At 38.4% G+C, this 14,191-nt stretch overlaps 1 protein-coding gene across 2 annotated transcripts in view; it reads left to right on the forward strand.

The window, feature by feature from the left end:
* The window catches only part of HECTD4 (HECT domain E3 ubiquitin protein ligase 4), a 5,422,508-nt gene that overhangs the window by 2,541,708 nt on the left and 2,866,609 nt on the right, over positions 1 to 14,191 (forward strand). For both annotated transcript variants that reach the window (XM_044068422.1, XM_044068423.1), the window contains exon 28: positions 1,045 to 1,133. In XM_044068422.1, coding sequence (XP_043924357.1) covers positions 1,045 to 1,133 — 89 coding nt within the window. The remainder of the gene's footprint in view (positions 1 to 1,044; positions 1,134 to 14,191) is intronic.

Here is a 14,191-nt window from a genome sequence, read left to right on the forward strand (position 1 = left end):
ACCTTTTTGTATGTTTTTTAGATAATTTGAATTTTGATCTTTTCAGATTGATCATTTGTAGCTTGATTTGTTTTTAGTTATGCAAAGTACACATACACACACAATATAATTATGTGTATGCGTACACTTTAATGTATGTATGTGTGTGCTGTTTTATGTATGTCTATTTCTTTGTGTCTATATGATTCTTTCATCATTGAGTAAACTGTCAAATGTGCTGAATATAAAGGGAGCAGTCTTTTTAGACTGAATCTATAAATATCGAAAAACAAAAGATGAAACAATATTTTTTTCAGGAGGGGATGCAAGCCCCCCTGAATCCCTGTCATGTAGGGGGCTTTGTCCCCTACACCCCGTGCACATTATATATAGCAACTCCAAGACCACAAACAGAACTGTAGGGATAAATTTCCAGACCCTGCCATACTGTGATCCTGAACGCAAAACAGCCAAAAGGCTGAAACATATGCCAGTAACTGTGTTTGCTTTTGCAAACTGCAACCATCTACTGTCCCCTCTCTCTCTACACACACCTGTGCTTAGATATAACTCAAGTCCAAATTTGCTCTACTTCTGAGTATTCTATAAGTGTATGTAAAATGTATTTGTGTTGGATCAGAATGTGCAGATTTATAGTAACATAGCAGCAAGTTTCATTTTCAAGATTTGCTTTATTGACATGTCAGGTGTACTTCATTTTGTGCGTTTATTGGTTATACCGTTAAGGTTATTGCACTTTTATGCGAAGCCCATGAAGATTTTTTAACATTTAAGGTGATTCATGGTTTTTCAGACTTTGTTCCAGTTTTGTATTCACTGGGTGTAACAAGGATAACTTAAAATATCACTTTGTTCTGTCATTTTATCACTGAGCTGTGACATAGAAGTCATTTGTCTTCATGCTGTTTGAAGCTTTATTTACAGCTTCCTTATTTATTTATTTGTTTTTTTTACTCGATTAAGACAGTAGAGGCCATTGATTAAGATTGTTCAGCCAAATGGCTTTTAGTCTAAAACATGTTTTATTGTGTCTCTTCTTTTCAGAGTAAAATGAAGGAATTGGAGCTTTTGTGCTCTCTAAAGGAAGTTCCATTTGATGGTACTGACCTAGAGAATGTGGTCTTATCATTAAGGTAAGCAGACACTGAATTTAGTTAATTATAAAAGATGAATTTACCATGATGTGTGTGTGTTACATAACCTCTCAACCAGCAGACATCAAAACAGGAACAAAAATCCTTGAAAAGTAGTAACAGCTTGCTAAAAATCTGGACATTGCATTAACATACAGTTTGAATACCAGATAGCACTTAACTCTTCCTGTTTCCAGTAGGAATGTGGGATGCTACTCAGAAATGTATTTTAAAAAACTAATTGTCACAAAAATTATAGAAAATATAAACATATCAAAGAGGGTGTGTAACATTTTTAGTCTTTAATGAGTTTTCTTGCAAAATTCAATCACATAAGGTCATTTATTTTTTTCTTCTGAAAAGGGGAGATGTTAGATGTCTGTCCTCTTATTTTAATTTATTAGTGCCACAAGTATGCCTGTCATGTACTGTGATTTATCTGATTCAAAAACTCACACGTGATGAGGGGGGTTCAGAAAATAGCGTGAAGGGGAAAACCAAGCTTGAAAACAGGGATGTACCTCCAAAAATATGTGCATCTTGTGCAGGGGTAAGTTAAGCCCAAAAATAGAAACATTCCTCCAGTGTACGGATAGTTGACAGGTCTTGTGTTATAGACATTAAGTGAAAAAAACAGGGGAAGTTGCATTTAATGGACAGCAAGAGTAGAGTAATTTATGTAATGTTGGATTGATAAGAATTGTATAAAAGAATGTATGTGATGTATAATATTTTTAACTGTTAGCATCTTTTTTTATATAAATATATGTTTTCCCATATTTTTAAGTGGTAACTTAGCAAAGTGTTAAAGGAACTTGGCTAGACTGGATAGAAATGATCTCAAAGGAGAGTGTGTATTTAATGGAAAGGTTTGACAGATATCCAATAACTCTTTAAGATCATGCACCAGTAAAAACTAAGATTAGGATGCAGAGTAATGAAGTAAAAATGAAACAGTGGCACTTTCTAACTTAGTTGTTAGAGAGTGAGGAATTTAAGGAATGGGTAGTCTGAACAGAGGAACAAGGCAGTGAGAGCCCTCTTTCTCATTTGTTGTTTACTTTATATTTAGAGTCAGCAAAGAAAATATAGATTTACAAATTCCAGGATGTAACTGGTATAGTATCAATAATTAGCTTTATTTTCAGATTATATTATTTTGTACCTGATAAATCCAGAAATGATACCTCTGTGTTGTGGAATATTTGGAGAAAGTTTCACATATTTTTCAAGATATAAAATACATGAAGATAAAACAAGGGTTATTGCAGTAAACTATGTACCCTCACATGAATTAGTTCAGCAATACCCATATTCATGGGGGCATGATAAGATGAGGTATTTAGGCATATGGTTTTAATCCATTATTATGGAAGTTAAGAATATGTGGAAAGAGAGTCAACAAAAGATAATGCAAACATTGAGAAGCTGGAAATTGTTGGTAGTGAATGAGGATAATAAGATACAAGCAGTGAAAATGTTTCTAATCCTTTTTATGTACTGGTCAGGTTTAGTTTTATCAACCAGAGGAGAAGTTGTTGAAGATAATAGAGTTGAAGGAATTTATTTGGGAGGGGAAAATGGCAAGACTTAAAGGGACGAGATTGATTCTCCACATTGAGAAAAGTGGTTTAGGATTACTTTACTTGAAGGGATATTTTGGAGCTATGCATTTAAGGCTGATACATAACACAAGCAAAAAGTTATAAGTCAAAGTGAAAAGAGATGATCATGGTGAAATGGGGAGTGGGAGGATTGAAAAAATTTAGGAGAGAGAGTGGGTAGGCATTATTCAAAAGAACAATAGAAGGATATCTGTACAGCTCCCAAGTATGCAAGAAAGTCCAGAAGGTTTAGCACTTTTGCATAGGTATTTTTATAACCCAAAGAGATTTCAGAGAATTTCTTCTCTGGTAAGTCACAAATGCTAGATGTGTGATATGTGTGTGTGAGAGAGAGGGAGGTAATTGGAAATACGTTTTTGGTAATGTAAAATTTCCTACAGAATACTTTTTCAGAAATGTTTCTGGAGCAAGATGTTTAAGGAGCAAATGGTTTTAACTAAAAAAATGATTGTGTTGGGCTGGCAAAGCAATCGCTAGAAAATAGAAATCAAAATCTTAACTGCAGCTGAAGTAGCGAATATTATAAAGGAGGTAAAGGAACTAGATGTGGGATTTTTATAAAAGGGAAGAAACAAGTTACATAAAGATAAATGGAATTTGTTGGAACAATACAGTGGATATAAAAAGTGTACACACCCCTGTTAAAATGACAGGTTTTTGTGATATAAAAAAAATGAGACCACAATAAATCATTTCAAAACTTTTCCCACTTTTAATGTGATCTATAACCTGTACAATTCAATTGAAAAATAAATCCATTAGGGAAAAAATATAAAAATTAAAAAACGTACAATAAGCTGGTTGCATAAGTGTGCACACCCTTAAACTGATACTTTGTTGAAACAACTTTTGATTTAATTGCAGCATTCAGTCTTCTTGAGTAGGAGTCTATCAGCATGGCACATCTTGACTTGGCAATATTTGCCCACTCTTCCTTGCAAAAGCGCACCAAATCTGTGAGATTGTGAGGGCATCTTTTGTGCAAAGCCCTCTTAAGGTCTCCCCACAGATTTGCTATTGGATTTAGGTCTGTGCTCTGGCTGAGCCATTCCAAAACTTTAAATCTGAAGTAGTTTACTTCATTTGGTCTTCAGCCTGTGCGTTATGGATCCGTATCAGATCCGAGCCAGCAACTTTTACTAGCATCAGCTCCGAGCTACAAACTCCTCCCCTTACCCATAATACATCTCCGCTGCCTTCCATCCCCAGATCTTATTTGCCGCAAATTGCTTCAGCATTGTGTTTTCTGAGCTCCAACTAGCAGTGGGTTTAAAAGCTTTTGTGAGTAAATAATTTTTCTAAATTTCTCTCAGTTAGTGTTAGTATAGGTCCCCTTTCTCCTCCCCTCACTTGGTGCATTGAGTGTTAGTGTTTTTAGGTTAGTTAGTGTAGTTTGTTCTTGTGGTGTAGGTAGTAGCCCCCCCCCCCAAGTGTTTTCTGTAGACGAGTGTGGTGAGTGGGTGTGTTTGTTAATTAGAAGGAACTTGCCTGTTTTTTTTTTCTAAGGCTATCTTTCTAGTATTTAGGATGGCTGAAAAGCTTGTTTTCAAGCGCTGCACAGTGTGTGGCCATAAGTTATCACCAGCAGATGGCCACACTCTGTGTGTTTTGTGCTTGGGCGTGGCCCACCTGTGTGTGGATTGTAGTATTTGTGCGGGCTTCAACCCTCGTGCCCTAAAGGATAGGATGGCCAAGTTGGCCCTCAAAGGTCTTCTTCTGACTCTGTTTCCTCATTTCCGGCTTTGGTCACAGCGGCTGCTGTGGCCGCCTCTACCTCCTCACTTCCTCTGGTTTCTCCTCCCTCCCAGGCTGGGACTCAACCTCTTGTACCAAAGCCTGTGGTAGCGGAGCAGAAGAGAGGTAGAGAGAAGGAGAGAGAGTTGAAGATGCGGGAAAAGAGGAAGAGGTCCCTGGACCTTGGTTCTCCGAGTAAGACACCACAGATCCATGACTCCCCTCAGCTCCAATCTCTGAGGTTCTCCCCGAAGTCGGAGGAGACACGTCCAGACTCTCGGGCCTCGATGCCCCGACCTGCCAGGTCTGAGTCCGTGGCATCATCACGGTCCACCCACCACTTGTCAGATATGGATCTGGATAAGATGATGAGACGATTTATCCATTCACAGATCCAGATGGGGGTCTTGCCAGCCCCCTCCCTCTGGAAGGGGGAGCTTGCTTTCTTTCTTTCAACCCATTTCTCCTTCTTCAATCCAACCTTCTGCTTTGGAATACTCTGATCCGAGGTTGGCATTCGTCAGGGGGTTGGCACTGACGTTACCGGCTTCCTCAGTGCCGACAGCTGCCTGGAGTATTTTGGATCCGACCAGCTCGGGTCCGAGCCACTCTTGGAGCCGAAGCTTGGGTGTCGGATCCGAGGGATTGGAACCTTTTTCATCAGCTCCGACTTTGTCGAGCCAGGTTCCCTCGGAGCTCTGTCCACCTTGGCCCGGCTCCAATTCTCGTATTGGACCCGGGGAGACTGACCTCCTTATTGGTTTCTCAGGAGGTTCGATCTCCTTCACCGTTCAACATGGTAGGGTTCTCCGTCGGATCGAGACCCCTAACTCCTCCCTTGGACTCCTCCAAGACCCCCTCGGCTCTATCTACGGTCCCCATTGTTTTACCAGAGGGACAGCCCATGCTCGAAGAGCCCCAGACGGTTCCCTCCAAGGAACAAATGACTTGCGAGCGCCCCCCCGGAGAGCCCCAACGGATATGTGCCTCGCAAGCATACGTGCAAGAGGAGGCACTTGGACTCTCCCAAGTCCCTCACCGAGTACACGGACTTTAGATGATGGAGGGGGTTCCCCAAGGTCACCTCCCAAGGATGTCTCCTTTGGAGACATCATGGAGATCCTGCGCCAGCGGGGAGTTTGGTCTAACCCCAAACCTTCTTCTGATGAGTCTGTGTTCCTGGAGACTTATTTTTTTCCCTAAATAACATCCATCTAGCTTGGCTACATGGTACAGAGGGAAGGAGCTCTGAGTGCAGCTCAGTCTACTGGGGTTCATTTGGTTGCCCTGGCATTGGTAGAGCAAGCAAGTTGGGATTGGGGCAAAGGGGCCTGGCCTGCTTGCCTATCTCGGAAGGGAGATGGTATTGCGCACTTTAGGGACAGACTGAGGAGGTATGATTTCCCTGGGGAAACCACCTCTCTCATTTTGCTGTTGGTGAACAGGGCTGCTTGATGCCACACACCTTGCAGAAGTGAGGGCACATAAATTGTGGGCAGCTGATTGCACCCGCCCTTCCCTTTTTTAACTCCTTTGTTGAATTATCACTTAAGACATAGGCAACCATACATTGTTTTATGAAAGAGAACAAACCGTGTTAACATGTTCACAATTAAAAACATTGTACATCCCGTTCAAGTTTTTTACAATTATCATGAATCCAACATGACATAAATTGCTGAATTCCTACCTGCCATTAAAGCTCACAGCTACTCTCGAGTCCTCCTCCAAAACATTATTCTGCTTGTATTGTTCCCACAATTTCCCATTTTATTCTATGTAGTTTGCTTCAGCCTGTTTTCGAAAGAGCTCACTTTTCTAAAGAGCTCACTTCCAGTATTTAATTTCTGTTAGAGTATTCACTACTTAAAATACAGTTGGTTTAGACTTCAATTTCCATTTTCTAGTAATTACTTTTTTGGCGGTCATCTTAATTAAACTTTACAAGGCCTTACTATGTCTAGGCAGTTTGGATCTTGTATCCCAGCTCATAACATCTTTTCCTTAGTTACATCTATTTGCTCATCCAGTATTTCTGACAGAGTACTCTGTAGGGAATTTGTAAAGTCTACAAAGTCATTACACAACAAAAACATATGTTCCCAGTTACATCTTTCTTCCCCGTTACAACTCCCAACATTTACCATCTGCCTGAAGAAAAATTCTTTGGTGTCTGCTTGGGATATAAAATACCTATGCAAACATTTTCAAGCAAACATCCTAAATCTTCTAGACTTTGTTGCATATTTGGGAGCCATAGATATGTCCTCCCATTATTTCCTTGTGAATTGCTTATTCAGTCTCTCTTCTCAATCTTTTCTAACCTCCTCTGATTGATTCCTATAGTTATCATACAGTATTTTATGTGCCCCACTAATTATTCCTTTTTTAACAGCAGCTTCTAGATTCAATCAAAAACTCTTAGGATCCCCCTATCCCTTTCTCTTTGCCTATACTCTTATCAGTCCTTGATAGGGAGGGAAGTCTTTAACCTGCAGCCCAAATGCCTTCTTGGCCTCTTCCTACTCATTACTTTTTCCTTCTTTGGTTATTTGCTCCCAATACAGTGGTTCCTTTGCCACCAGCCCCATCTGACCTTTTCTCTTTTACCCTAATTGCTATCAGTCCCTAATGGCAGAAGCTCCTTTCTCCATTCCCTTGTTGGCTTAGATCTTGTAATACTTTCTGATATTTTATGAATATAATATAATGTTTAATTCTTTTTTAATTTCTCCAAGTCTTTTGGGTTTCTAATACCATGATGGGAATGGACCCCATTTGTAAGTCAAAATATGATTAAAATTCATGAAATTAGTATTGTTTCACTCTTTAATGTCAACCAGTAGTGCTCTTCACAGCACCCGCAATGTGCCCAGTAATGTCTCCTGCAATTCGTACGGAGTTACATGTATTGGTAGCATATCTAAATATGATTGTAGACTCTTTTTTATAAGACCTGTTGCTCCTTCTAGTATTGAAACTGTCTGAGTATCTTTCTTCCACAGTGCTCTTGTTTCTGCCTGCAAATCCTGATATTTTATGACTTTGTGTCTTTCTGTACGCAAGACACTGTTGTCACTGGGTGTGGCGATTTCAATGATCAATGCTACTTTTGTCTTCCTTTCATGGACACTATATCCGGTTTTCCACGGTTGGGTCTTGAGTTCAGCAGATATGTGTGGAGTCCCATGATTGCAGATCGATACATATAATCAATTTCAAGGAGGCACATCCCTCCTTCAGAATGGGCAATATATAATCTTGGTATGCACTGATTTTTTATAAATCATTTAGTGAGCATGAAGCATCCTTCTTGTTTTCCTGTCTAATCTATCCAACACGTTTTGGGACCAGTTAGTCACTCCAAAACTGTAAGTTATGACAGGAAGAGCAAATTGATTTATAACCTGGATTTTGTTCGTAGATGTCTGTGCCGTTTTCAGGATTAATTTAATTCTTCTGAAATATTCCTTACTAAGTTTTATTTGCATTTGTTCATGTTTTATTGTTGATCCTTCAGCAATTCCCAAATATTTATACACTCCTTCTTGCTTAAGTTCTTTTATGTCACATTCTTGTCCCAAACTGATGTTTTCTCGGTGTTGCAGGTTTCCTTCTTTAAGGGGTGCTTTTGCACATTTATCAAGACCAAATGACATTTTTATATCATTTGAAAAAGTTTTGACAACTTTCAGTTGTGCTTTCAGTTCCTCATCTGATGAGCTATACAGTTTTAAAACATCGACAAAGAGAAGATGAGAAGTTTTACGCTTTGTTTTCTAGGAGCCAGATCATAGCCATGACCTAAGCTGTTAAGTAGATAGCTTAATGGGCAGAATAGCAGCGGTGACAGAATCACCCTTGAATATCTCCCTTTGAATTTTTATCCCTGGGATAATAATTTGTCCTTTATCATGGCTTAATTGCAAAGTGGTCTGCCACTGTTTCATGGTCACTGTAATGTAGCCAGTCAGTGTATGATGTATCTTACACTTTTTTAAGCACTCTTATCCATGAATGTGGGGTACTGTCAAATGCTTTTTTGTAGTCAATCCATGCCATACTTAGATTCTTCCCCTTTTTACAGTTCTCCACTATGACTTTAACAACAAATGATCCTTTGTTCCATATGACTTTCTTTTATTGCCCTTTTGTTCTACTGCCATAATTGAGTTTTCTTCTAAATGACTGTAAACTCTGTTGGCATCAATTCCCGTGTATAGTTTATATGCTGTCGGAAAGCAAGATATTGGTCTATAATTTTTACGGTAGCTTGCAGGTTCACTCTTAAGTAGAAGCATTGTTTTTCCTGTTGTTAACCAAATTGGTGTCTGTTCAGGGTACGCATATAAATAGTTCTTACTCATGGCTAAATCTTCGAGCAAAGATGCTAATACTTTCAGCCAAAAGTTAGGTACTGCATCTGGGCCTGGGGGTTTCCAATTAGAGGCTTTTCTTAACTTTGTTTCAATCTCCCTGGCTGTTCATCCCATTTCGTATCCTGTACCTTTAAACCTCTTATTCTTTCTTTAACTTTTTCTCTCCATTTAGCATCTTTGTTATGTTCAACAGGATCTTCATAGATACTTCTCCAAAATGTATCTGTTTCTTCATTTTTTTGGTGGTCTTTCAATTCCTTTTACCTTATTTCCCAATTCTCTATAAAACTTTTTTGGGTCATCAATAAACTGCTTATTTTGTAATTTTCCTTTTATATTTATCATCGCATCTTCTAAGTTTGTCTGCCTGTGCTGAAATTTTTAGTTTATTTGCAATAGTACATGATAGATCCTGGTCTGTTCTAATACTGGACATTGCTTTTATCACATCTATCTTTCTTAGTATTTTTGTTGATCATTTCCTTCTTCTGTAGTCTTCTAACAGTGACACTTCTTGACTGCTTTATAATTTTCTCTAGTTGATATTTCCATGTTGATATTCGATTTCTCCCCTTCCTTTCCCTCACTACCATGTGTTCTTGTGATAGAACTTTATCAGTTATTAATTTAGTTGCACAGTAATGTATCCTATTTACATCTGTTATATCGCATAGATCACTGTGAACAGTCCTAATTACTGTGTTCATTTGCTTTTTATCAGACTTCTGACATTTTGGGTTTTATCAACCTTCTGTATTCTATTTCTCTCATTGATCTTGCTATAGCTGTCTGTCTTTTAAATCAAGCAATTCTTCTCTTAACTCATTTTCATCCAAACTGAGGGCAAATCTGTTGTTTTCCAGGTCCTTTGGGCATTCTATAGAAGGATCTATAGCATCTTCCTGTGGCACATTCTCTTCAGTTTCATCCTGTGCCATCCGTTGCTCTATCATATGGGAACTCACTGGCCTATCACTCCTCAACATTGACTGCATCAGAGCTTCCATAGTTTCTTCTTACATCCCTTGCTGTCTAGCTTCAGGTGAACATTTATACCGGCTTCCTGTGGAGGGCACCAAATTATCTTCATATGACACCTGACCAGTTGCTTCCTGTTCCACTGATTTCCCCTTAATTTGGATATCCATTACTCTATCCCACTGTGGTGCTTTCTGAATTAGATTTTCTGCACTGAATCCTTCACTTTGCAGGTACTTCATAACCTCACTTTCTGTTTCTTTAACTTCTCCATTACTAATCTCCTTTTCTACTTTTCCTTTGTCTTATTTTTTGTATTGTAAAGTTTTCCATGTCTGGATTCCTTTGCCTGTATTTCTCTTCAAATATGTTTGGTGCTGCTCTTTTTGTATTAGTTAGTTTTGCTTTCTCCTTTGCATAAATATTACACCATATTAAATCTCTTTTTCTTTCCCCATGTCCATATTTCTTCTTCAGATGTTTCCTGATCTTCCTGTTTCCCCTTACTTTAGGGACTCGCATCATGCTGTGATGTAGCCTGTGTTAGACCTTCTATACCAAATCCTTCACTTCGCAGGCACTCCATAACTTCAACTTCTATTATTTTAACTTCTAATTTTCCATATCCAGATGCCTCTGCCTGTATTTCTCTTTGAATATCTTTGGGGCTGCCTTCTTTACATTGATTTAATTTGTCTTTCTCTTTTGCATAAATATTACACCATATCAAATCTCTCTTTCTTTCACATGTCCATATTTCTTTTTTATACCTTTCAAATATCTGTTGGTTTTGTTGTTTATATGTTTGCACTTCCTCAGGTGCTTCTTTTTCCAAACAGATCAAGGTTTCTTGATCTATATACTTCTTTTCTCAAATCTCTTGTGTTAATGAACACAAATTTTCATTTAAAGCTTCTGACAGTTTTTCTTGAAGTATTTTTCTTTCCTCTAATTTCTCTCTTAATCATTTTGTATATCTTGTGTCTGGAAATTGTGAGCTGCTTGTGTAATCGTAACAATACATAATTCCTTTCTTATCCTCAATAGTCCACTTTATTGTCTTTATGGCTCTTCTTTGGCCTGTTAGTTTTTGTGATTTTTATGGATTGTTACACCCTTCTACAACAGGGGGGGGGGCATCCTCCGCCAGGGTCTCGTCTGGTCCCATTGTAGTAATGTTTCTATATTTTGAGGATTCTACCCTGTCATCTTTTCCAGTCCTGGCACCAGTGCCCCTACCAGGATTGAGCACTTTTTTATCCTCTGCCGTGTTTGTCACCTATTTCTGTCCATGATATATGCTGTATAAATACAGTCTATATAGCAGTGTTGCTTTTGTGAGAGTTTGTGAAAACAGATTCTACCTTCTGAAGGTACTCACCAAGACTTGAAGATGAATTCAGTTTAAGCACTATTACTCTCCTTTGCTTGTTGACTTTTCATCTGTCCATTCTGACCCTGATAATGTTATGTATGGCTTTTTTAATTCTGTGTAAGGATCAGCATCCAAAATCCCTTTCTGCCCTTATTTCTTGAATTTCCCCCTGCTTCATCAACGTCCCTTTCCACTTTAAAGTTATAGCGTTCTGCTTGTGTTATGTATATGAGCCTTAACTGTGTAGTTCTAAAGTATCACATCAAATCAGGCAATCCTAAGCTACCTTGTTCTGTTGGAAGGATCATCTTATCCCATTTGAGCCTCTCCCCCTCCCCCAGATAAAATCCTTCAACTCTTTATTAATTATTGTGAACAGCTTCTCCTCTGGTTGATAAAAATATGATTGACATGTATATAAAACTAAAGGGGTGGGAGGCTGGCATAATTGTTAAGGTGTTTACCTTACAGACACAAGGTGCAGGGTTTGATTCTCACATGGGGCAATTGGCTAGGCTTAAAATAGACCATAAGGGCACTTAGCCTAGTACCAATCTATGAACCTATGAACCTAAGGGACTAAAAACATTTTCACTGCTTGTATCTTGCTGTCCTTATCCACAAACAGTTTTGCCAGTGTTTGTATTATCTTTTGTTTAGTCTCTTCCCAAGTATCCATAGCTGCCATAATAAAATCCTTTTTAACCCATATTCCTAAATACTTCATTTTATCCTGTTTCCATAAATATGGGTATTGCTGAACTAATTAATGTGTGGATACACTGTTTACAGCTATAGCCTTTTTTTGTAATTTTATATCTCGAAAAAACAAGAAACTGTTATCGGAATGTTCCACAACAGTGAGATATTCTTTTCTGGTTTTATCATGTATAAAATCGTCAAATAAAGCCAAATTCTCTTGATTACTATATTCTTTAATTTCTGAGTCCATTATTTTATTTTCAAATGGCTGTAAATATAGTGCGAATAACAAAGAGGAAGGAGGACATCCTTGCCTCAGTCCTCTGTTCAGAAGCATCTTATCAGAGAGCAACCCTTCCACTTTAATTTTTGCCTCCTATCCCTCATATATCCTCCTAATTAATCTTATTATTGTATCAGAATGCAAATACTTCTGTTGCCCTACTCAAAAATTCCCAGCTTAGTGTGTTGAATGCTTTCTCTGCATCAGGCCCCACCACAGGGGTATTTTCTTACATTCTTCTCTCTGAGTCATTGTTGTACTACTAATGTCAGATGTTTGCCTTCCCTCTGCAAAAACATACTGATCCATGTCTGTCAATTTTGGCAATACCTTTGCCATTCTTTTAGCTATTATAGGCATAAACACTTTGTAATCATGGTTTAAAATTGAAAGGGGCCTATATGAAGCTAGAATGTTTATCATCTTTAGGTATTACAGCCACCACAGCTTTATTCCAGGATGGTAGTGCTTTCCTTCCTTTTAAATGCTGTTAAAATAAAATCTTGCAGATCTGTATCACCTTCTTCCCTCCTTGCTTCCAAACTTCCATAGGAATACCATCTATTCCTGGAGACTGTCCTGTGGATTGACTGCACTTCACCATTTTTATTTCATCTCCTATCTTAACTGTTAATTGTTGAGCCTCAGCTACCTCTACCCGTGGCATACTTAAGTCTTCCATAAATATTTCCATTTGTACTTTTTCTTGATTTCCATATTCTTTATAACATTTTTATGACATTTCCAAAATACCTCTTACCTCTACATGATCTCTGGTTATTTTTCTTGTTAGAGGCTCACTAAGTTTGGCAACAACCCTTTCTATTTTCTGTTGCCTAAATAGTTGTGAGAGATTTTGTCTACTGGCATTATCAAAACATTTGCTTAACAGCAGTATTTCTAAACTCATACATATTATCCATATGGGTCTACTTTAATTAAACAAAAGCAGAATCCGTCAAATATGAATCCGTCGACACATAATCAGCGAAGCACGGAAATGTTGAACGCACTAAATAGCGAAATAGGGAAATGTTGAATTGTCATAGTTGGCCCGTCTGCGGTATAGCTCTGTAAGGTAAGTGTGTGATAGTTACGGACCTTAGGGTTAGGGAGGGGTTAAGGTAAGTGCATAGATAGGTAATGTATGCAAAGTTTAGTGTAGGGTTTTGTTAAGTGTATATGTGTGGAATATTTACTTTGTGTGGGTATAGTTCTGTAGGATAAGTGTGCGGTAGTTACGGACCTTAGGGTTAGGGAGGGGTTAAGGGTAGTGCATAGATAGTTGTGTATGTGGGGTTTAGTATAGGGTTACAAGTGTGGTTTTGGTGCTTTAATTTAGAGTTAGTAGTAGGGTTTTGGTTAGTGTATGTATGTGTTTTTTGTTGTGTTTGCGTAGGTAGTATGTTACGGGCGGTGGGGTTGGCCGACTATTGCGGTTTCGATGTTTAAATTTCACGGTTTTGCTTGTTCGACATTATCGTGTTTCGCTGTTTGTGTTGACAGATTCGTATTCGATGGATTCTGCTTTCGTTTAATTAAAGAAGACCCTATCCAGACACTCCCTTATTTATTCTTTAGCACTCTACAGTTGTGCCCCTTCTTCTTCTGTGAGAGTCCCCTTATTCTGCAATACTTTATTGCAGAATAAGGGGAATAATAATGTCGAACAAGCAAAACCACGAAATTTAGACTACCCATTCTTTAAATTCCTGTCTTTTTAACAGGTAGGTAGGATAAACCCCAGTGTCTCATTCTTACTTCATTACCCTGCATTTTTGTATTAATTTTTGCTAGAACATCATCTGAAATAGTTACTGAACATGTGTGAAAGCTCTGACGATACCTCTATCCTGAGATCCAAAGTTTACTCTGAGCATTTTGTTTCAGTCAGATCCAGAGACCTCTCAGACCCAAGGCTTCCCTGTCTGATCCAAGGTATTGGTGTTGACTGCGAAATTGTTGGAACCATCTCTGCACCT

This window comes from Protopterus annectens, chromosome 4.part0, assembly GCF_019279795.1.
Source record: "Protopterus annectens isolate FY-2018-M chromosome 4.part0, PAN1.0, whole genome shotgun sequence".
Taxonomy (NCBI): Eukaryota; Metazoa; Chordata; order Ceratodontiformes; family Protopteridae; genus Protopterus; species Protopterus annectens.